This window comes from Macaca nemestrina, chromosome 16 (assembly GCF_043159975.1).
Source record: "Macaca nemestrina isolate mMacNem1 chromosome 16, mMacNem.hap1, whole genome shotgun sequence".
In the NCBI taxonomy this organism is placed as follows: domain Eukaryota; kingdom Metazoa; phylum Chordata; class Mammalia; order Primates; family Cercopithecidae; genus Macaca; species Macaca nemestrina.
The window spans coordinates 34933938-34958532 of NC_092140.1; the positions used below are offsets into that span (position 1 = coordinate 34933938).

General features: G+C 38.5%; 1 protein-coding gene across 1 annotated transcript in view; it reads left to right on the top strand.

The window, feature by feature from the left end:
* The first annotated feature begins 4243 nt into the window (after positions 1–4243).
* The window catches only part of OBI1 (ORC ubiquitin ligase 1), a 43252-nt gene continuing 22900 nt past the window's right edge, over positions 4244–24595 (top strand). Inside the window, exons 1-4 of the mRNA XM_011741422.3 lie at positions 4244–4487; positions 17453–17588; positions 20258–20349; positions 22656–22904. Coding sequence (XP_011739724.3) covers positions 4248–4487; positions 17453–17588; positions 20258–20349; positions 22656–22904 — 717 coding nt within the window. The 5' untranslated portion in view covers positions 4244–4247. The remainder of the gene's footprint in view (positions 4488–17452; positions 17589–20257; positions 20350–22655; positions 22905–24595) is intronic.

Here is a 24595-nt window from a genome sequence, read left to right on the forward strand (position 1 = left end):
GAATGTGCTCTGATGGGCAACTTAAGAGACAAAAGCAGTCAGTATCTCAGAGTTGGGTTCCCTATTCTGCTACTTTGCCCCACAGCCTCTCCTCCTTGGTGGTTCCTGTTACAATATTGCTAGAAGTGATATTTGCTTCATTTATTCTCCAGCACTCAACAAACATTTGTGAAGCACCACTTAGCCTTAGGTAGAACTAAAATATTCTTTTTTAAATGACCTAATTTAATACAGTCACCCAATTTGCAACATTTAAAAATATTTAAAATTATGACTTGCTGTGTCACAATGGCCAGAGGCTAAACAAGAGAGAAATAAGAGCATCCAGAGAGAAATTACTATACAAATAGGCATTTCATGATTGAATAGAAGAGTTGGGCTCAGTTGTTCCATTTATAAAGTGGTTCATTAATAGTACAGTGGCTGGCACATCATTGGTAGTAAATAAAATATTTGTTGAATGAATAAATGAAGGGAAGGGTCTTTTTTGTTTGATTCACAGTTGTATACCTACTCTTACACCAGTGTCTGGCACATGAAAGAAGTTTAAAATATTGGCATATTGAACAAATAAATAACTATTTTTATTTATTTATTTATTCTGCAATTACTATACTGTGATTACATACAAAGTTGATGTGCCGGTTCAGTATTAAAATCTCAACTGCTACTCAAGAGGCTAGAGTTAGTTCCAAAACAGTGCCACATAACTTTTCCCACTAAAATGTAAGCTCCATGAGATGGAGCTTTGTCTGAGTTAGCTGTGCCTTAATGCTTTTAATAAAAATACATTAAATGAATGACTGCTAACTTCTAGGAGTTTTACAGTGAAAGCAACCAACATGTGTCAAACTATTCTAAAAAAATCAAAACCGAAACCGAAACCCACTGTTTAAGAGAAACGCAAGTTTTCTGCTGCAGTAACAAGTTTTTCATGCCAACATCTTGAGACACCTTAGTTCAGAATTCCTAGCCTGTGAGAGGACCATACCATACTTGACGTTCATGCTACTGGGCCAGCACCCCTGATTAATTTTTAATGTATCTTTATGAGTTTCCTCAGTGTTAACCACAATCCAGGTGGGGGCGTGCACAAATTTAAAACAAACAAAAAAAGTCTTTCAGGAATGAAAAATAAATGTAAGCTGAAATCAATATTTATGAAGTTGTGATTAATTGACTGATGACCAAATGATTACAAAATCTCTGTCTGAAACATCTACTCAAATTTATTAGCTTTGACCAAAAAAAATTAAAAAACAATCCGAACTGGGTCAATGGAAGAATAATGCATTCCTAATCAATTTTTAATAGCACTTAAGATTTTATATTTTTTCAAACTTGCTTTTAAATAATTTATCATCAAAATGAATCTGATTTAAACACGGGGTAAAAGGTGTTCCATGGCTATTTGATGGTTTTCTTAGCAAAGAAATTCAATTATGACTGACTTTTTATTACTGAGCTACTTTATTAATAATAGTTCATCTTGCACTTACACAAAGGCATTGGGCCAACATTCTCAGAAAGTCTAGTAAGTGTGATCTAGGATTTAGCCCCAATTCTACTGTTATCTGGTGGTTTACCTTACATAGGCCTCGATTTCCTCATCTGTGAAAGGAAGGGCCTGCATAACAATCCCTAAGAGCCCTTTTAGCTCTAAATATTTATAATTCTAAGGATGTAGGACAACTTTAGCCCATTCCAGGTGTCAAATGTAATAGAACTCGTCAGATCACAGGGCTGCTCATAAAGCTACCAACATGTGGTGATCAAAATTCAGCAGCAGTGAACCACGTAATTTTTGTTTTCCTATTAGGGTAATGGTAGGATGGTTTAGTGATTTGGGCCAAACGACATCTATTTAGAACATGATTTGTCAAAAAATGGGAAATGTCCTTCACAGAGCAGAGAAGAGATAATTCCTGACCTTAAGCCACTTACAACGCCTGGGAACCAGCCTGGCATTAATCTGGACTGAGGAAGAGTCCTAATCAATCTATATTGCTAACAATATTATTTGGATATGTGTGTGCAAGTGTGAGGGTATATGCATATTGATTCATAAAACATTAAGTGAATAAAGCACCTGTTTATATATACCTATATTATGCTGTGATTTTGTGCCTATGTATACAGTAATAGATAAATTAATATGTTTTAAGGATATATTCTAGAATGTTAATAGTGATTTCCACACTGGATACAGAGTTGAGGCAGAAATATAGAGGAACTTTTACTTATTGTTTTATATACTTTTTAATGGTTTATTTTTCTTAAAATGAGCATGTGTTATTTTTATAATTCTCAAAAAGCAATAGAATCTTCCATTTTGAGATTAAAAACAAGTAAAGACACTGTTTAAAATAAAAGAGCCTGGGTTTATTATAAAGTTAGGCTGTCGCAAATGAGAATATTACTATTTGTGGAACAGTAACCTAGCACAGACATTAGATAAATTGGATGCAATCCCTGACCTCAAGAAACATAGCCTGTTGTGGGGACAAACACATGACCAACTATAATACAATGTCATCAGCAGAGAAATAGCTGTATGGACCGTGCACTGAAACACTGAGAAGCTGTGGCAATGCTATGAAATGTGGAAAGAGATGTTAGAAATTGTCCAGATTTTAATACTTAAAATGCAGGATATGTTTTTTAAAATTATCTTTGTGACTAGGTATTGACAGCCATCAACAAGATGATTTACAAGGAAATGGAATTGCCCCATTAAGTAATGGAAATGTTTTTAAAATAAATGTCTTTACAATAGAATACTATTGAGCCTTAAAAAATTAATAAAATCCTGTCATTTGCAACAACATTGATGAACCTGGAGGATGTTGTGTTGAGTGAAACAAGCCAGACACAGAAAGACAATTACCACATAATCTCACATGTACAATCTAACAAAGTTGATCTCATAAAAGTAGAGAGCAGAATAGTGCTCACAGCTGTAATCCGTAGGCCAAGGAGGGGGAATCCATTGAGCCCAGGAGTTCGAGACCAGCCTGGGCAACATGGGGAAACCACTCCCTGACCCTCGAGGCAGGCAGATCACTTCAGGTCAGGAGTTGGAGACCAGCCTGATCAACATGGTGAAACCCCGTCTTTACTAAAAATACAAAAGTTAGCCAGGCGTGGTGGCGCATGCCTATAATCCCAGCTACTCAGGAGGCTGGCTGTGGCAGGCGGACAGGATCGCTTGAGCCTGGAAGATCGCTGTGTTGGAACCGCTACACTGCAGTCTGGGTGACAGAGTTAGACCCTGTCTCAAAAAACAAAACAAAACAAAAGTTGCCTGAAGCCATGGAGCTACCATGTAGGTAGGAAGTTGTTGGGGGCAGGGATTTCCGCTGGAGCAGCCCAGGTCCAGAACCGTTTCTTTTAACCATGAGGCTGCTTCTTGAAGTCATACTGCCTCTTTTTCAGAAAGATTAGTAAAAGTTGTCTCAGTGGTCTTGTTTTTAAATCGCTCAACTCACAGATTTTATTTGTTAGCATAATTTATCACATCAGCTCTTCCTCGCTTAAAGTAAGTTGCAGATAAATTCCAAATCTGCTATACTTCATTTAAGATGAATTTAGGAACTTTTAGGTTTTTTCTTTTTTTTTGTTGGTAGGAAAAGCTAATTTATAACCTCACAAATAATTCTCCCTTGGGGTTCAACAGCAGAGCGGTACATTTCGTATCCAACCATGCACCTGAAGTCAAGACGTTAAAACGTTAAATCTCCTTTTGGTGGAAAACCAAGAACAGCCCAAGGGAAAGCGTATTTTCAGGGAAAGCTGCGATTAAATGTATCCGGATCGTCTCAGACACAGATAAGGAGACAATCACTGTTTTCTTAAGTGAATTATTGTACCCTCTGGAAGCACATTATATTATTTGAGTGGAAAGAGGACAGAGGTGGAAAGCTGTTTTGAAAAAAAATTGAAACGTGTAGATAACGTCTTTTCTCTTCATGTTTTGATTGCGCTGTGTTGACGGACTGTGTGGGGTTTAATAATTAGGGAAAAACTCTCCTTCACCCCATCCAATCCCCGATAACAATTTGGGGATTTTAAAAATCGCCTTTCCGTATCTTCCTCTCTTCTCTCCACTATTACGCATTCCTTTAGATTTTCCAATATCCTCGAGACTTGTAGTAAATTACCTTCCTACACATTCGTAGGTATCTTGCAGCTCCCTAACCAGTGATTTTGTTTTATTTTATTTTATATATTTATTTATTTATTTTTTAATGAAAGGAAAATGCCTTGGAGATCGCGCGTTTCCAAAGTGCGTTTTCTCTCCCAGGCGGGTTATGGCCCTATCGGGCCGCCGTAGCCGGTCCGCGCGTGCCCAGTCTTGGCGAGGAGTCGCGGTAGGTCGGCGGGACTTCCGTGTTGGCGGGATTCTGAAAGCTGCCATGGCTCAGACCGTGCAGAATGTTACATTGTCGCTCACTCTGCCCATCACGTGCCACATTTGCTTGGGGAAGGTAATGGGTGATTGTGGGCACAGCTACAAAACGGGGTTGGATATGAAGTCGCTTGCCGGGCCGAGGGCGGTCTCGTGCGGGGGCGGGGAAGGGGCGTGAGGCGCCGAGATGGGAGAAAACGCTCACCCGCGTTCTTGATGGGAGCCGCGTCCTGGGAGACTGGGGCAGTGCACCGTGATTAATGGTTTCATCTGGGCGCCTTTCGGTAGAGGGTGACAGCGGCCCGTGGTCTGCCAGGAGGGCGGCGAGACGGCCCTGCCACCGCCCGCGGCCTCACACCGGCAAGACGCCGGCCTCGCAGGAGGCCCCATCAGAAACACGTCGCAGCGATATTTAACTTCCCTGTGCAGGCTCGCGTGGCGTGTAGTGAAGCCTATTAAAACACATTTCCTGGGAGCCTCACCTCGGGCTCTTTATTCCTCCGTGTAACTAGTGTTCATCTTCTGGGGCCTATGGTGCTGTGTATTGAGTCTTTTCCATTTCCAAGACCTTTTGCCTTTTCTTATCCTGGCCTTGAGGATGACCTTTGCTCTGAATTCCTAATTTGAAAAGTAAATAGTAAGTGCCTGTGGAGGGTATTAGAATAAGAGGTGTGGCCTTTAACTCCAAGAATGGGTCAGTCAGGAGATAGAATACTCTCTCTTTGTGATGCAAGAGGTGCCTACTGTGTTTGTGAAACAAGGTAGGGAAAGTGGTTCTGACTTAGAAACGGAGCTTTGAATATTCTAATGCATTCCTCTGCTCTTTCATTTCCATTTGCGCCTCACTTTTGGTGTTTTAAAGAGCATTTCTTTACCGAATAGATCAAGAAGGGGAAAGATACAACCACCAATTTTTTTTCCACCCTGAATTATTTTTACGTCTGTAGTGTGTCTGGGTGTGTGTTTACCCCCCAGCGCAGACTGAAACTACAGCCGTAGACTTAGATTTGAGAAATACAAACTTCTAGAGCACGCATTTGAGTGCCGGCCAGTACGATCTGCCTGGGGTGATTCAAGTTCTGTGTGAATTTACTGGGTTCAAAAAGTAGAAGTAAGTCAGCATTGGAAGCAACTGATAATTCTTGATAGCAGTCACAATGAAATGCCAATGAAATAGCAAATGTGCTGGGAGATTATGTATTGGGGATGGCTTGATCAATTTGACTGGAGAGATTAAGGATGGCCTCCTCGAGGGTGGTGTTTGAGCTGGCATTTGCTACTACTTACTGCCTGCATGCATGGCTAGGGGGAGGGAAGAAGCGATGTTTCTATTTGCCGCAGTCTGCATTTGGCTCCTGACATAAAGTCCCTGGAAATGGGTGTTAAATTCTGAGTTAATTTCCTCCAACACTAGCTTTAAAGGCTGATAAAAATATGCTTGGGAAGTAATTTTTTACACATTATACCTAGTTTCCGTTGGTTACAGGCTGTCTTTTGCAATTGTGTTGACAGTGTTCTGTCTGATTTACCAAACCTATACTTTCTGTATTTAATGAGAGTGATACCTCATAGAATATAGTGAGTGATTTGCAGACTACAGAGTGCTTTTGTATGCATATATTATTTTGTTTACTCTTCACACCAGTGCTTTAAGATAGGGCTGTTTTTCCATTTTTAAAATAAGAATACTATAGCTTAGAGTCTTTGTGGTTGAACCTGTATACTATCATTTGTGTCTTCGGAGTACTAAGGCTTTGAGTCTTCACAGTTGAACCTCTATCATTATCATCATTCGTCTTCAGATTACTTCGTAAAACACTCACCTAAGCTCATCCATGATAGCAGGCACTTTTAGTGGTTTTTTTTTTTTTCTGTATTGGTTAACTTTATTATAAAATAAAAATCAGATGATAAAAATAAAAAGATTAAGACTTTTTAGGCCGGGCGCGGCGGCTCACACCTGTAATCCAAGCACTTTGGGAGGCCGAGGCAGGCGGATCGCCTTAGGTCAGGAGTTTTGAGACTAGCCTGGCCAATATGGTGAAACCCCATTGCTACTAAAAATACAAAATTTGCCGGGTGTGGTGGCAGGCGCCTGTAATCCCAGTTGAGGCAGGAGAATCGCTTGAACCTGGGAGGCTGAGGTTGCAGTGAGTTGAGATCGCGCCATTACACTCCAGCCTGGGAGACAAGAGTGAGACTTTGTCTCAAAAAAAAAAAAAAAAAAAAAAAAAAAAAAAAAAAAAAGAAAAGAAAAGAAAAAAGAAAAAATAAGGATTTTTAAACTGGCTTCCCCATCCGCCTCCCCAGCCAGATACCACCATGGAAGCAGAAATTTCGGTGAGGGCCTGAGTTCTACATTCAGACTAGCCGGGTTCTAATCTTACCAGTCATACAACCTTTTACAAGTTACTTAACTTTTTAAATTTTTCTGAGATGGAGTTTTGCTGTTGTTGCCCGGGCTGGAGTGCAATGGCGCCATCTCTGCTCACCGCAACCTCCGCCTCCCGGATTCAAGCAATTCTCCTGCCTCAGCCTCCCGAGTAGCTGGGATTACACGCATGCGCCACCACGCTCAGCTAATTTTGTATTTTTGGAAGAAACGGGGTTTCTCCATGTGGGTCAGGCTGGTCTTGAACTCCCAACCTCAGGTGATCTGCCCGCTTCGGCCTCTGTGCACAGCCACTGTGCCCGGCTGAAGTTACTTAACTCTTTTGAGCCTGTTTCCTTATCTGTAACAGTAGAAATATGGTAATAACATGAATTCCCTATCCTTTCAGTTTTCAGAAGATTACACAAAGCATGTGCAAAGTTCAGCATAAAGTCTGGCACATAATATTTAATAACTGTTAGCTTTTGCTGTAGCCCTTGAGGCCAGCCCTCAAACTGAGGAAACCAGCCTTTTCCAGTAATTGTTCTTCCCAGTTGCTTTATGAAGCTGGAGCACTTCTAAATGAAGATTTGCATTCCCAACCAAATGAGACCTGTTTGTTCTGGAAATTGCCACAGTACATCCAGAATTTTCAACTGGTTCCATGACTCTTGCCTTTTGTATAGTGAAAGCAAATTCAATATGATTGTGCTTCTCACCCTTCTACACATATTATACTGTGAGCTACTAAAAATGGCCTGTCCTCAGGTTCACTTCTGCTTCCCTAACATAGAGCATCTCTGGCCACTTCTGAGAATGGTCCTAAGGTCCTTCCTTCCTAGCTCTTTTTTAAAGATATTTGTTCTTGTGCCATTGTCACCGTATGTCCCCAGATCTCACAGTCACCATCTTCTCTTTTGATTATTTGATTATTCCACTTTGTGATGGAGGGTCACAAAGTGGATACCATGAAGGGAGAGAGTTGAGGGCAGGGCATTAAATCTGAAAAGATAGATGCCAGTGGGATGGAGAGGAAGGAGAGAGAGCCTAAGTATTCACCTGTTAATGCTTTGCCTTTGCACTTAAAATTGGAAAATTCAGAGCTCTGTCTCTACTTCAGTCTTAAAAGTGAATATTCTCTACCCAATAATGTTTTTAGTTACTTTGTAAATGTTGTAAGTAAGAGCTGTATGTGGCCTGAAGAAGTTAGGTACCATCCTATGGGATGATTTTTGTATAACATATTTTCTTGCCTATTCTTCCTTTTTTTTTTTTTTTTTTAATTTCTTAGACTGGTGGGCCAGCCAGCAGAAATGTAGTAATGATCTATCCCAGGGTATCTGTTAAGTGACATTTTGATAGTGCTACCAGGCTGTTACAAACCAGTTTACCTCTAGATAATTCCGGGGTTTATCTTTTCAATTGAGACTCAAACTGTGAAACCAAATTATGGCATGTAATACTTTCTATTGGCCATGCATGCATTTTGCCATGAGTGAAAGCCAAATGTGGCCCGCAGTTGGTTTTATGAAAGGGTGAAAGAGATTCTCAAGAGAAGTGCAAAGTAATGCTTTTTCAACATAAATGTATCATATTCGGTTATTTCTCATTTGACTCTGAGTCCAGTTTTGGGCCCTACACTTTAAGATAAACAACCAGAGTATTTTGAAAGCATTTGGGAGAGAATGAAATTGGGGTTGGAAAGTAGGTGGACTGAAATAGTTCTGGAATGAATGGATATGATAGAGAATCTTTAAATAATTAAAATATTTTTCATTTGGAAGGGACTCAGGCCTTGTGTGGCTCCATAAAATAATGATTTCTACTTAATGTTAAGGTCAAGCTTTCTGGCTGAAATAACCAGAAATGAAATCAGCTTCCTTATAATGCAGGAGTTCCTTTGTCTTGGAGTATCCTCTAATAGACTGTTTCCCATAAGGAATGCTATCAAAAGGATCCCTTCTTTAGGGGATGCCTCTCTGCTTCTCACCCCTATTGTTTATTTAAAATATTGAAAAGATAGGGCTAGGGACAAAGCCTTATGCAACTTAGAGTCCTCACTCCAGTATGACAAAATTCATTAATCACTGTTCACTTGGAGCTGTTGATTGACCAGCAAGTCATCCACGTCAGTACATGGAGCCCATGTTTGAGTCCTGATTGCCTCTCAGTTCCCAAGAGTGGATTTAAGAACCAGCCTTGTACATAATTGTCATAAGTAATTTGCTTTGGAAAAAAGCCATATGGACTGCAAGTTCTACATTTTTCTCTTTTTTCCAGTTTAAAATAAGTTTGAAGGATTTAGTCACTTTCAGAGAAGTCTAACAATATTGTATTTTTACATAGTGTATAATAAATTAATTCAAAAATCATAGATGTATCCTAGTAATTTTCAGGGTTGGTATGTAATAGCTGACATACTTACTTGACAAATACAGTTCCAGTTTATCCTAAAGCATTTCTGGTAGGGATGAAGGTGGGAGAGAAGAGATGTATCATCTCTCCTTTTACCTGGACAGGAATGGGGAACCAGTACTATAGGCATTAAGTGACTTATTTCACACAGGTTTTTTTTTCCTTAAGTTATAGGACCTAAATTTTGGCCCAGAGCCAGGGATGTCTTAAAACGTAACCAAGAGCTATCCAGGAATTCTACTTTGAAAAGTTTCCAAATTCCTAATGTTGAAGTAGTAGTGCCCCTATCATAGTCATTTTTACACCGAAGACTAATCCTTTTTATTGTCTTTCCAGGTCTTCACTAGAGAAACCCATAAAGTTTTGACAAGGTACTAGAAAGAATAGTATTCGTTCTAGAAGCAGAGTAGGCTCTTGTCTCTAGTGAGGGGAGGATGCTAGAAGGGCAGGGGGGTTGATTTTATAATAGATATAATTGCAAGACCTGTTGGTAAAGTGCATCAATACCCTCTTCCCTCCCATCACCTCCATCAGTGTCCAGGATCTCACTTCTTTCAGGCACATCGTCTTGTATTTATTATTCCCAGATTATTGTTCACTAACCCTGCTCCAAGGAAGAAATAACTGTTTCTTAGTTGAAATAACACATGATTTTGCAGTTGAATCACACTGAGTACAAATGCTAGCTCTACCATTTATAACCCATATCATCATTTCTTAGAGTCTCAGTTTCCACAACTGAAAATGGATTTCATACTAACAGTCCCACTAGCTTATTAGTAAGATTCCTGTGAATATCCCATACTAGTGGTTCTCAACTAGGTAGAGGTAGATTTTGTCCCCCAGGGACATGGGGCAGTGTGTGGAGGCATCTCTCGTTGTTTTCAAGGAGCTGCTGCTTGCATCTGGTGGGTAGAGCCCAGGGATGCTGCTAGACAAACATCCTGTAATATGCAGGAAACCCCCTAAAACAAAAATTTCTTCAGTCCAAAATGTTAGTAATGCCAAAGCTGAGAAACGCTGTTTGAAGCCAATGTATAACTCCTGGTAGGTGAGTCTAGGATGATATGGATATTAATGAACAACAGCCTTGGGCATGTCTCTGCCCAAGTATACTTGCTTTTTTTAAGAAAGGGGATTTGGTGGTAGATTGGAGTCTCTTAAGACTGGAACATCCTTAAAAGAAATGAAATATCAGAGTAGAGTAACAGATTATAAGGTTAATATATCTGCCCCAAGGACTGCCCCCTCAGGCCCATTCCAGTAAGAAGGGCCCATCCTTTACACCTGGGGGATATACCCTAGGGCAAGAGTCGCCAGTCTCAGTCCAGTACTGGTCAGTCAGTGGCCTATCAGGAACCAGGACTGCACAGCAGAAGGTGAGCAGGGATCGAGGTGGCATTACCACCTGAGCTCCGCCTCCTATCAGATCAGAGGCAACATTAGATTCTCATAGGAGCACGAACCCGAATGTAAACTGTGCATGCAAGGGATCTAGATTGTGTGCTCCTTATGAGATTCTAATGCCTGATGTTCTGAGGTGGAACCCTCCAGTCTGTGGAAAAATTGTCTTCCATGAAACCAGTCCCTAGTGCCAAAAAGGTTGGGGACCACTCCCTAGGATACCACTTTAATGTGCTTACTCCAGATGAGTTTGGAATTGTATGTTACTTACCATTGCCATTTTTTGGTCTTGTATTTTTATTTAATGAGTTCTGTTTTATTGCAACAGGTCTCATTGGAGAGTAAATCGGATAGAAAGTCTAATAATGTGACAATGATGACTTTTTTTTTTTTTTTTTTTTGTGTCTTGGAAAGATCTTATTAAAGAAAATCATGTGTGTGTTTTGTTCTGCCCAGAGCAGGATCTGGGTAGAAGAGGATGGGTGCTAGATTCTTTGTGTTTTGCTACCACAGATTACAGTCAAATATATAACAAGTAACTTGTTTTAGTAGTTATTTAGAAATTTCTATTCTCCTAAGATAAATTAATTGATTCCGTTGTCTAGAAATCTTCATCTGATAAATACTCATTCCAGTATTCATTTCCAAAGAAATGAATTAGCTGTTTCAGAAATCCTCCAACATAAAGGTGGTGATAATACCAGGTATCCAACAGTGCAGAAAATTTTCCTGTGGGTGACATTGTTAATGGCTCTTAGTAGACAGAGCCAAGCAGTCTGCCTGTGGTGGTGGTTCCGTATCATTTTGGCATATTAAATGTGGAGGTTAAACTTTTGCTTTTTCACAGTTTGACAGTGACTGTTGACCTTTTGCTGCTTGAAACATTTTTAGGATTATTATCTCAGCCTTTCATTATAGTACATCAAAATTCACTTTTATTAATCTTACAGTTATTGTCGAAGATGAGAAAGACACTCCCCCAGGTCAGTGAGCCTGAAATCTATTAAGGAAGACAAGATGTAAACAGTTTTTAAGTACAGCACAATGCAGAAAGAGGTGAACATTAAATAAATGAACAGAGTGCCCTATCAAAGACTTGGTTAATTCTGAAAAAGATCAGTGAAGGCTTGCAGAGGAGGTAGCATTTTATTTGCATCTTAAAAGGAGGGAAGGAATTTTTTTTTTTTTTCTCTGTTACTGTCTAGGGAGGATGGAGAGACCAGGAGGATACATCAAGCTGAGAAATGGGAGCTCCATAAACAGGGAGCCCATAAACAGGGAGCCCTCAATGTTCATATTCTTATTGGTGAACATAAGTAGACCTGTGAAGTTGAAGTGTGCATTGTGTCAAATATTGAAATGGTATATCAAAGGAAATGGCTGTTTAAGAATTAGATTATGTTCTTTGAAGGCTATACCTTGAACTATGAGCAGGAAAAAAATCATTACTGTGTTGTAGGAGAGGAGTGAAAGCTGCTTATTCATATTTTAGGAAGGTAGCTCTGGCATCATTGTGAAAGGTGTGCTGAAATGAACATTTGTAAGCTTGGGAGGTGGTCATTGCAGTAGATCAAAGGTAAAAGAATGAGAACCTTAAATTCATTGGGGTGAAGATGCAAAGGAAAGGATAGATGAGAGGTGAAATAACATTTGGAGGTAGATTTGTCATGTTTTGACTATTCTGAGATGTACATTTTTTTTCAAATTATAACATCTCTGGAATCTGGTTGTATCTTAACAATTGTAATTGACAGTTTTTCATTCTTAGTGACACATAAAATATTGGTGAATCTTCATATCTGTGACTTCTTAGACTTAATGTATAATACCAGCATCTAGTGACAGTTTGGATGGTGAGGATAAGTAGAAAGAGTGATTCAGACATAGCTCTGTTGTAGCTCAAGTGGAGAAGTAGTGATCTCATTAACTTAGATGGGAGGGTGTGCAGGAAGAGGAGCAAGTGTGTGTGGAGGCCAAGTTTGATTTTGGACATGTTATGGTTGAGGCAGCTGCAGTATCCTTATATGTAGTTGGCTCATAGGCACTTGGATATAGTAATATTATTACTTTTTTTTTTTTTTTGAGGGATTGCTTTGTGGAAGTGTCCGTGCTGACATCCATTGTATTATCTTAAACCTGAATGAAAAGGTTGCTAGGTTAAGCCACAGTTTTCAGAGGCAGAAACTGATGCCCACAGTAGCTAAAGGGCTTACCCAAGGTCAGATTGCTCAATAAATGGCAGTTGGCCCCAGGTTTGTCTGTCAGAGCCTAAGCTCTGCCACTTACTGAGGTCCAGTTACAGAGGGAGACTTGGGAGTTGTCAGCATAGGATAGATGTTAATGCCATGTGACACATGAGATTGAGAGTGAAAATAGAACATATCAGATAAGATGGCCTAGGACAAAACGTTAGCGAAAGCAGTTACACTACCTTTAGTATCTTGACTATAAGCATCACACTCTCCGATCCTGTTTCCATCATACTTACTCTCCACCATTACTTTAACCTTATCGAGACATTTTTGTTGACCCTATCACTTTTTCACTGTCATCATTACCACTTACGTGTTTCCCTTATTATTTGTGGTCATTTGTTACCATCAGTCCCTGTCTCTTCCTCCTTGGCAAAAACCCCAACTCTGGATAAACCAAACTACTCATCTACTTCCTGCCTGAATCTCCACAGCTAAATATTGATAAGAAAAATACACACCTACATTAATTAATCTTACCTTGCATTAGAAACCACAGACCTGGAAAAGGAACTCAACAATGTATACCAATCTACTACATATCCCTAGTAAATTTGCTTTCTCACTTTTCAAAATTACTGCTTTATTCTCCTGTTTTCTCAATCTGTAACCCACCTCCCTTCTCGTTTTCACCTAATAACCTCACCCCATATTTAATGACAAAAGATAAACAGCTGAAATAGTTGGAACGTGAATTTCCTCATTATACCATCCACAGATCTTCCAACCCCTTTGTATTCGTTCACACACCTCTTACTTTCCCTTTTGTTGCAAAAGAAGACAAACCCTCACTCTTGTATAAGCCAAAATCTCCTTTTGGGCTTTGAATCCCTTTCCCCTCTTGACTTTTTAGGGACTTTGCTGCCTATTGCTGTAATACCCCCATCACTCTTCCTCCATCACTAATATCCTCTCTTTATCATTCCCATTGGCATTCCTAACTGTGGTCTTATTTTTATGCTCTCTCCTTTACAGCAAAACATGAAAGAATTGTCTGTATTTTCTGTCTTCACTTCTTCATCTTTCATTGTCTCTCAACCTCCAGTCAGGTTTCCATCCCCAACATTCACTGAAACAGTGCTTGTCGGTAGCTGATCACAGTGACTTCCAAGCAGTTAAATCCCATAGTCACATCTCAGTGCACATCAAACTCAATCTCTCATCAATATTTTACTTATCTGGCCGCTGCCTCTCTCTTGAAAAACTTCCTTGCCTGGACTTCTGTGATATCATATTCTCCTTTCCTACATCACAGGACCCCTCCTTGTCAGTTTCCTCTGCTGGTTGCTCTTCCTCTTCCTTTGCTTGCTGGAATGCCTTCTTTTCTCCAGCTATTTTGTTGGTTCATGGGATCTCCTCTAGTCCTATGGCTTTATATACCCATATCTTTTATGCCAGTGACTCAAAACCTGCTGTGCTGAACTTGTCCACCTAAAAATGGGCTTAGCATCACAAATTTAGCATGGCTAAAACAGAATTCTTGATTTTTACCTTGTGTGAAATCTGCTTTTCTTATCTTTGCCACTTCGGTATATGATAACACCAACTATTGAGTTGCTCAAAACCACTTCATAGATTGGGGAGATAATATTTAACTTTTGTTGTGGGAGCAAATACATGAAAAATACTGATTGCCTTTTTTTTTTTTTTTTTGAGATGGTGTTTTGCTCTTGTTGCCCAGGCTGGAGTGCAATGGCACGATCTCGACTCACTGCAACCTCTGCCTACTGGGTTCAAGTGATTCTCCTGCCTCAGCCTCCCAAGTAGCTGGAATTACAGGCACGCACCACCACAACCCGCTAATTTTGTATTTCTAGTAGAGATGGGGTTTCTCCATGTTGGCCAGTCTGGTCTCAAACTCCCGACCTAAGGTGATCCACCCACCTCGGCCTCCTAAAGTGCTGGGATTATAGGAGTGAGCCACCGTGCCTGGCCTACTGATTGCTTTTAAATGTTTTTTTTTTTTTTAATGGAAAGGGAGGCAGAGCATCTTGAATCCTCTCATATAATGATATAATGTGCACACTTTTATGTCTTGAGCTTTGGCTTTTATCCATTTTCAGATGAATTCATAACTTATAAAAAATAACTTACTACTATAAAAGTAGATACCAGTAGATAACTTCCCTTTTTACCTGAGCTTCCTAATTTGGGGCATATAGTACTTCTAGGAATATTGCAGGGATATGGTGTGTGTGTGTGTGTGTGTGTGTGTGTGTGTGTGTGTGTGTGTGTGTGTGTTTGGGGGAAGTTACAGAATAGATAAGGCAGTATCTTCTTGGTTTGGGATTTTTGTGTTGGCAGTATCTTCTTGGTTTGGGATTTTTGTCTTCTTAAAAGATTTCATGACATAAAGATGAAATTAAAACATACGTAAATATATTATGGTCTGGACTTGTAAATCACATGAATTTTTAAGAAAAAAAATAGAACCTGCAAATAAAGTTCAGGTTTCTCTGCCATTTGAGACTCTGACCAGGAATGCGATAAGCGTTCACTCCTGGCTGCTGGTAGGACCACTTTGAAAGAAGACTTTGAAACACTACGGTTCATGATTTTTTTTTTTTTTAAATGAATCTTGTCAAACCAGTTGAAATGAATGATTAGAATTAAGTTTCTCCAAGAAGAAGTTTAGATCAATTCCAAATTATCTTTGTTTAGTTTTCTTGGGTTAGTGTTCATAATCAAGGGAGAACCAGAATGTTCAGAAAGCCGGACTGAGACCAGAGAACTCTTTGTAATGAGACTCAAATGATTACCTGCCCGTCATGAATAGCCATGCATCTATTATTTCTTTGAGAGTGGGGGCGCCTTTCAAATTAATGAATACTCAGTAGCATCCTTTTAAGTCAGACAGAGAGCAGCACAAGCATTTTCTGCAAGAAAAGTGGTTTGTGTTGGTTCTGCGTCTTCATTCTCCCTCTGCTTATTCTGCTTTCCCTTGACCTTCTAGTCTTCCAGTTCCTAGTGCAGAAAGGTTCTACACTGTAATTACTATTAGAATAGGGAAATATTGAAAATGGCTATGAAATGTTTTGAGTCCCACCGTGAAGATAACATGTAAATCAAGTGAAAGACTATATTTTTCTGTGCTGTTTTTGTTTGTATTGTTAAATTTGTGCTATTTGAAAAAATATTAAATCATTATTTCCTTCTGACAACTTTCTCAACTAGTTGAATGTTAATACTATCTTAATAGCAGTTAATCATTCAACAAACCCTTTGTTGAGTACCTGCCAAGTACCAAGCTATCTTCTAGGCACTAAAGGTTTAGTTATGAATGAGAGTAAAGAAGTTCTTGCTCTCATGGAGTTTCATTCTGATAAGGGAGATAGACAGTAAATATGTAAACACACATATAATATCAGGTAATATTAACGCTGTGGAGAAAACCAAAACAGCTTCTCTTTTCTTTTTTTCCTCCTGATAAAACAGCTACAAACAGTCGAAACACCCAGTTAACCCTGAGTAAGCTACCTAATTTCTTCATGCCTTTGTTTTCTTATTTGTAAAGCATATTTACGCTGTTTACCTCACCAAGTTGTGGTATTTTTAAAAAGAGAGATGGAAAAGGGTTGGGGCGGTGAAAGATGCATGTGAAAGCCCTTTGTAAAATATGATTATAGGCCAGGTTTGGTGGCTTACGCCTGTAATCCCAGCACTTTGGGAGTCCAAGGCAGGCGGATCACCTGAGGTCAAGAGTTTGAGATCAACCTGACCAATATGGTGAAACGCCATCTCTACTAAAAATACAAAAGTGAGCTGGCGTGGTGGCGGGCGCCTGTAGTCCCAGCTACTCGGGAGGCTGAGACAGGAGAATTGCTTGACCCAGGAGGCAGAGGTTGCAGTGAGCCTAGATGGTGCCACTGTACTCCAGCCTGGGTGAAAGAGCGAGACTCCAACTCAAAAAAATAAAAAATAAAAAAAAAGGAGGGGGTGCTGTAAATGTAAGATATTATTATTTGTGCTTGTTTAAATGGAGTCTGGAGTCAAAGATTTGTGTATTTGGTGTATCTCAGTAATTTTGTCTGCATTGTTTGCTGTTTAGATTATAAACTACTGGAGAGTGGAACTCATGCCTTTTGGATTGTTTTAGCTTTCATTACTGTTTGGTTTTGGGGAATTTCTAGTAAAATATCAGTACTTAATAGTTGCTGTTACTCTATAACACAGTGGAATGAATTGAGAAAAGGATTCAGGCATCAGATGGATGATTGTGCTAAATGATATTTTCAAAAATCTAATCCTGCTGTTCTATAATGTTAAAATAGAAGAGTTTGAGCAAAATTGTCCCAGCCTTAGTGGAACAAAAAGCATTTTCTTTTTGGCATGAATTCCGTGGTTTAGGTACAAAATAAAGCATTTTATGTCAAAAACTTCAGTCTCCATGATCCGGTATCTCAGCTAGTATCTCTGTTAAATGTGTGTAAAAAGAAAAGTGGCCAACAGAAGCAGTGTTTTTAAAAGCCCTAGATATGTCCCTTCTTAAACACCTACTCTGCTATAATCTAGAGAAGCAGTTTGCTCTAAACAAAACCATTTGGTCTTCTAATTATGACTGTTGTCCTGTACTAAAAGTGATGTGTTTTTTTTTTTTCAAAGGTACGTCAGCCTGTCATATGTATCAACAACCATGTATTTTGTTCAATTTGTATTGATTTGTGGTTGAAGAATAATAGCCAGTGTCCAGCTTGCAGAGTCCCCATCACTCCTGAAAATCCTTGCAAAGAAATTATAGGTAAGGGCCTGTTTTATATACACATAGGAATAGGTTTGAAACAATCTCCAAATAATATATATTTTGGGAAGATTGAAATAGACTATTTTCAATGATGCTATTTGGCCAACATAATACTGAGTGGATGAGTAATTTGTGTAATGTGTATGTGGAGCAACTGGAGCACAAGGCACTGAGAGGTGCTAAGAGGAATAACCCTGAGAGCCTCACGGAACTTACATTTTCATAGCAACTGAACCAAAAGAAAAGCAGCGAGTGCTAAGGGCCTCCCAAAAAAGCCCAGAGAGTTCAGGCAAGAAACTTCAGCTAAGAACATTGAGAAGGGCTTCATAAGGTAGGTGGCCTTTAAGCTGGACATTTAAATTTAAGGATGGATAACATTTCAACTGGTGAAAATTAAGGAAGGCATTTCCTGCAGGAAGAATAGCATGTACTAAAGTTTAGATACAGGAAAACACAGAGCATGTTTTTAGAAATGATCAGTAGTCTACTTTGGGTTCGACTACTGAAATAAGACAAAAGGTAAATTGAGACATTAGTGCAGAGAACCTTGAATGACAGCTAAATCAGGGACTTGCTGTAGGACTGAGAAGAAGGGTGAATCGGGCATGATGGTTTTGAGCATGATGGTATGATCCAAAATGTGCTTTACGAATATTACTCATGTGGTAATACATAGGTTGGACTATAGGAGTAGACAGGATGTGAGTAGGTCTGGTAGGAGGCTTTTACCTAGGTGATAGAATATGTAAGTGGATTAAGGGTAAAAAATAAATTCTGTGTCACACTAATATTGGTGGGGCATTGGGGGAGTAAAACTTGAACTAGAGGATCCTTGAAAAAGAAAACTTCTAAAGAGCCTTTTCAGAGTTTGGTTTTTATTCTACTCATATAAGTTACTTATTTTAGGTTGTAAAAATTAAAATGATTTCTACTTGTTTTTGCTTTAGGAAAAATTGAAAGTGAATCTATAATTAGCCAAGTAGAAAACATTTTTCAGAAAACCTAAGAAGTCATTGTTAATAGTCCCAAGTTAGGGAAAATGGACTTAAATTAAGATTATTTATTTATTTTTTTTTGAGACTGAGTTTCGCTCTTGTTGCCCAGGCTGGAGTGCAATGGCGCGATCTCGGCTCACCACAAACTGCCTCTTGGGTTCAAGTGATTCTCCTCCCTCAGCCTCCCAAGTAGCTGGGATTATAGGCATGCACCACCACGCCCGGCTAATTTTGTATTTTTAGTAGAGATGGGATTTCTCCATGTTGGTCAGGCTGGTCTCAAACTCCCGACCTCAGGTGATCTGCCCGCCTTGGCCTTCCAAAGTGCTGGGAATTACAGGCGTGAGCCCCTGTGCCCGGCCAAGATTTTTACAAAGCAAATAGAAAGGAATATATTTGCTGCAGAGCAAAAGAACTAGTAGTACTTAGGAAATTAAGAGATATGAAGGAGCAATCAGAGTTGGCTCTTGGTACCTGGGTGGAGTCTGGTAGAGGACTAGTTCTCTGCTGTGTTGCATGCTACGGGGTTAACCTCTGTTTTTTTGTGTTTTTTTGCTTTTTTTTTTTTTACCTGCTGAATTTCACCAAGGAGTCAAGTCTTTTCTTGCAGAATATGAACTTTGATGATCTGAATATTTTCCCCCAGCTTTTCTTCTCATCCCATATCCTACCTTTATTCATTCATACCTAAGTGATATTTCATAAATGCTCTCAAGGAAAATAGTTCATCTGTTTTTGCATTTGGATAGAACATCCTGAAAAAGAACATCTGTAAAATGCCTTTGCTATTATTATAATGCTAAGAAGTACAAAGAAGGTAACCAGAGCATCAGTGAAGAGCTCTCAGGAAGATTCATTGTGAGTGCATTTGTAACAAGTCATGACATATAGTTAATGTCATGACTTACAGTCCATTGTAACTAGGCTGTTAGAATCCGTGAAAAGACATTAATCTACATACATAGGTATATAGCAGTAATTTTTTTTTTTTGGAAACGGAGTCTTGCTTTGTCGCCCAGGCTGGAGTGCAGTGGTGCAATCTGGGCTCACTACAAGCTCTACCTCCCAGGTTCATGCCATTCTCCTGCCTCAGCCTCCTGAGTAGCTGGGACTACAGGCGCCCGCCACCACACCCAGCTAATTTGTGTGTGTGTGTGTATTTTTAGTGGAGATGGGGTTTCACTGTAGCCAGGATGGTGTCGATCTCCTGGCCTCATGATCTGCCTATCTCGGCCTCCCAAAATGCTGAGATTACAGGTGTGAGCCTCCGCACCTGGCCAGTAATACATTTTTATATAATCTGTTGGTTAAATGTAAATATAATAATTGGTTTTATTATTTAAATATAGTCTAGTTTTCAGAATTTGAAGTAGTCCAAATATGATAATATATAGCCCTTTCCTCTACTGAGTTTGCTGGGATAAGATATATAAATATGTAAACACAGTATGAATGTATTACTGAAGATATTTCTTATGGTGTTATTTGATGTATTTTTTTTTCCTCAGGATTAGGATAGAGAAAAAGCCTAGATGTTAGCCCCAAGTGTGTATGTAAGGGGAAGGGTAGATATGAAGCTAGGAAGCTATATAAAACAATATGAAAAAGGATCATTTTCATTCTTCCCGAATCAGAACGAAAAATTAGGATTTTTTTTTTTTTTCCCTATAGGAGGAACAAGTGAAAGTGAACCTACGCTAAGCCACACAGTCAGGAAGCATCTTCGGAAAACTAGACTTGAATTATTACACAAAGAGTATGAGGTAAACAATAATTAAAGTTTAAAATTATATTAGCAGTGAATTCAAGGTAAAAACTGACCTACCTCAGACCCCAGATTTCTTAGAGTAAATATCCAATGAAACTTAGTTTTAAAAGCTTATAAAAAATTATTTGATAAATTCTTTTTCTTTTTTCCTTTTGAAAAATAGAGGAAAGAGATTTTTTGTTTTATTTTTTTTTTCTTTAAGTACCAAGGAAGGGGGGAATGGGATTCCAGAAAAAAGGAACAGATGGAAGCATTTCTTTCTTTTTTTTTTAAGTTAAAATTTGTACATCTACAGACATGTCGTTTTTATTTGCTTCCTGAAGAAGTTGGGAGAAAAGGGAAATCTCCTTATGAAAGCCAGTCCAACCTCTACAGTCATCAGTTGCTTCTGCCTATGAAATTACTGATGATTATAAGCCTGATCAATGCTAGTAAAGTAAATACTATACCTTATGTCAACTGCCAGCACAGAGATTTTAGTGTGAAATGTGCTATTTCCTAATTATTGTCTAAAGGTGAATGAACAGGATGATTGAACATGGTGATGCTATTTTTACAAATAAATTCATGCAAATAGAATACACACACTTTTGAATAGCACACATTAAGCCCAGTGTTGACTACAGAAGGAGATATTATTGATCCCCTCTTTTGACTCAAAATGTCTTTCAGTTTAACTGTATACGTGGAAGCTACCTCAACTACCTCAAAAATTTTTGGAATGCAGTGGGGCATAAATACATTATTAAATAAATGTTTATTCATGTATGTGTTCCCCACATATATGAATTTGCTTGTTTTATAAAAATGCTATTTAAGTTGAAATGTATTGCAATTTAAAATAGTAAGTAGTACTATCTGTGTGACATTTAATGCTAAAATGTATTTTTATATAATGAATATCATACTCAGATAGTAAACAAATAAATCCTTTGGAAGATCACTTGAGCTACTTGGGAGTTTATTTTCTAACAGAATTTTTAAAAACCTCAATTTAAGGTTACATATTTATTATAGATGAATAAATGGCATCATAGTAAGAAATTCTAACCCAAATGTTTAGTGACTGGTTTTAAGATAATAAACAGTTCCAGAGTGGGAAAGCTAATACTTGCAATAGTAACAGTAGTAAATTGAAGAACCAGAATCCAGAAAAGTTAAAAATTATTCTGATATTATTCTGAAATGAAAAGTAGAAGGAAATGATAGATGGTTTCACTCATACTTCAAATATAGAAGTGAAAATATCAAACAAAACCCTAACGATCATCTTTTTCTTTTTTGAGACAGTCTCACTCTGTCACCCAGGCTGGCGTGCAAATGGCATGATCTCAGCTCACTGCAACCTCTGCCTCCTGGGTTCAAGCAGTTCTCCTGCCTCAGCCTCTCAAGTAGCTGGGACTACAGGCGCCTGCCACCACACTCAGCTAATTTTTTGTATTTTTAGTAGAGGTGAGGTTTCACCATGTTGACCAGGCTGGTCCTGAACTCCTGACCTCAGCTGGCACACCCTCCTCGGCCTCCCAAAGTGCTGGAATTACAGGCATGATCATCTTGATAACTCTGTACAGTCAGCCCACCATATCCAAGGGTTCATCATCTGTGGATTCAAACAACCAAGATTGAAAATTTTTAAAAAAAATACTATAAATAATGCAGTTTAACAACTATTTGTATGACATTTACATTGTATTAGTTATTATAAATAGAGCCAATTTAAAATGTATGGAAGGATGTACATAGGTTATATGCAAATACATCACTAGCCATTTTCCGTCAGGAACTTGAGCATCCATGGATTTTGGTATCCCTAAGGGTCCTCGAACCAATCCCCTGTAGATGTGGGGATTAGGTGGGGACAAACTGTACCTTTTTTTTTTTTTTAACCCAGCCCCCCCTCAATGTACTTTTAAATTCCCCCAGTAAAGCAGTTTAATGTTTTTTATTGTTTTTTGTTTTTTTCTGAAATGGAATCTACTTGCCTGTTGGAATTCATGTGACTTTTCTTATTTTCTGGATGATATCTTAAATAGAATCAAAGGTTTGGCATTTTTAAAAATCACAACTAACATTGAATTAAAATGAAGGCAATATAAATCCCAATTTTTATCAGTCAGGCCACATTTTGAGAATTTAAACTGTATGTGACTTTCTCCCTACAAAACTCTTTTGATGTGTAAAGAATCTATGTGTCTACAGAATTTTAAGTACAAAATTCAAACCATGTTGGCTTCAGTTTAGCATATGTATGTATGTGTTTAGTGTCTATGCCTGCCTCATGACTATGCAATGCTTTTTCAGGACGAAATAGATTGTTTACAGAAAGAAGTAGAAGAGCTTAAGAGTAAAAATCTCAGCTTGGAGTCACAGATCAAAACTATTCTGGATCCTTTAACCTTGGTGCAGGGCAACCAAAATGAAGACAAACATCTAGTCACAGATAATCCAACTAAAATTAACCCAGAAACTGTAGCAGAGTGGAAGAAAAAACTCAGAACAGCTAATGAAATCTATGAAAAAGTGAAAGATGATGTGGATAAGCTAAAGGAGGTAAGTTGTGGTTTTTAAAAATCTATTATGGTTGTTTTTAAAATAAGTACCTTCAAAAGCATAAATAGCCGTATTATCTTGACTCATCATCAGATGATGTGTGAGGAAAGGACAGAATCTCTGGATTAGCATTTATATGCAATAGGAATACTTTTTCTCATTTAAACATCATTAACTGCCAAGAAATACCAGGTGGTTCCATTTGTGACTATAATTAGAGACTGTAGTGCTTCTTTATAAGGTTGCATCTTCTTCTAGAAGAGTAATGCCAATTTAAAGGATGTGTTTCTGTTTCGTCCTCTTTGTGGTTTGCTATAGTTTTTTTAAGCTTGTATCAGCGACTTCCCTTGTGTACCTAAAACACGTACTCATTTTTGCACCTATGAAAGGAAAAGTTTTGACTTTATCTTTTCTATTGCTATCACTCTCTTATTTTTAATATTGTAGATAGATAAATAAAGGCTTAGTGACTAATTCCAGGACAGCAATAAGCAGCTGCTTTAGAATACTCCGTGCAAAAGAATATTGTGGTTTATGAAACTGGTTCATTTTTTTCAATTATTCTTTGAACAAGGTACAGCATGGTGAGAAAGGCAAACCTCTAGGATTTTTCAGCCTAGAAAGGGAGATAAGATCCATGCCATCAGCACTAGATGTTACAGTCAACTCCTACAACGCTGTCTTGACCCAAGTGACCAGCCTTTAGCTTGAGTTCAAGTTTATCCACAGTGGAATTCTCTTGTACCCTATGGAGATGGCTTTGTAGTACTCAGTTCTGCAGTCACATACTCAACTATTTGCATTTCCTTAAAATACTGTTCCTGTGTGAAATTTCTAAGTCTTATCTCCCAAAATTATTAATGAGATCCATATGGTATTTTAAAGAAGTTCTCCTGTATATTGGCTCTGAGGTCCTCAGGTTAAGTAGCAGAGAAATATCTGCAACTTAGATGTTAGATGTGAGCTATCTTCCACATATAAAATAAATGTTGTTTGGGTTCAGAAAAGGCCAGGGTGAGGAGAAAAGAGAACCTAGTGCTTTTAGAGAAAATAGAAACTATAGACATAATTGTACTGAGTGTATTATAAGTGTGTAGGAAGGGGAAGTGTGTAGTTTCTTTGGGTATTGATGGCCAGCGTTAGTACGTTGATTTGTTAGAAAACAAGAGGATGCCAAAAGGAATGCCTACTGGGAAATTACAGTATTTGTCAATTTGCCTTGTTCCCTTTAATTTCCCTGGTTCTTCTTGAGCCATTGGTAAGCATATATGGTCTCCTTTGTAGTTATTAAACTTGTTTAAAGTTTTGGCAGTAAATACTTCTTAGAACATGAGGCTTATAAGGGTGACATGAGGGATGGATGTTAAAGAAGAATACATAAAGCACAGTTAATTTTCCTTTCCTCTTATAATGGTCACATGTTAAATTCAATACTCAAAGCTACCCTGAGACTTCAGAATTATTTGGGATATTGAATAAGTCCATTTTCGATGCCTAGTGATGCTAGTAGGTAATAGGCTATAAACGGGGACATAACTAAATAAAGAAACATGGATTGCAGAGACAAAAACTAAAGTGTGGAGTGCAAAATAATAACATACTATAAATCAAATACAGGAATACAAAAGATTCAGAATAAAGGACTACTTAGCATGAATGACGTGGACTTTTTTTCTGATATTACCTGGACT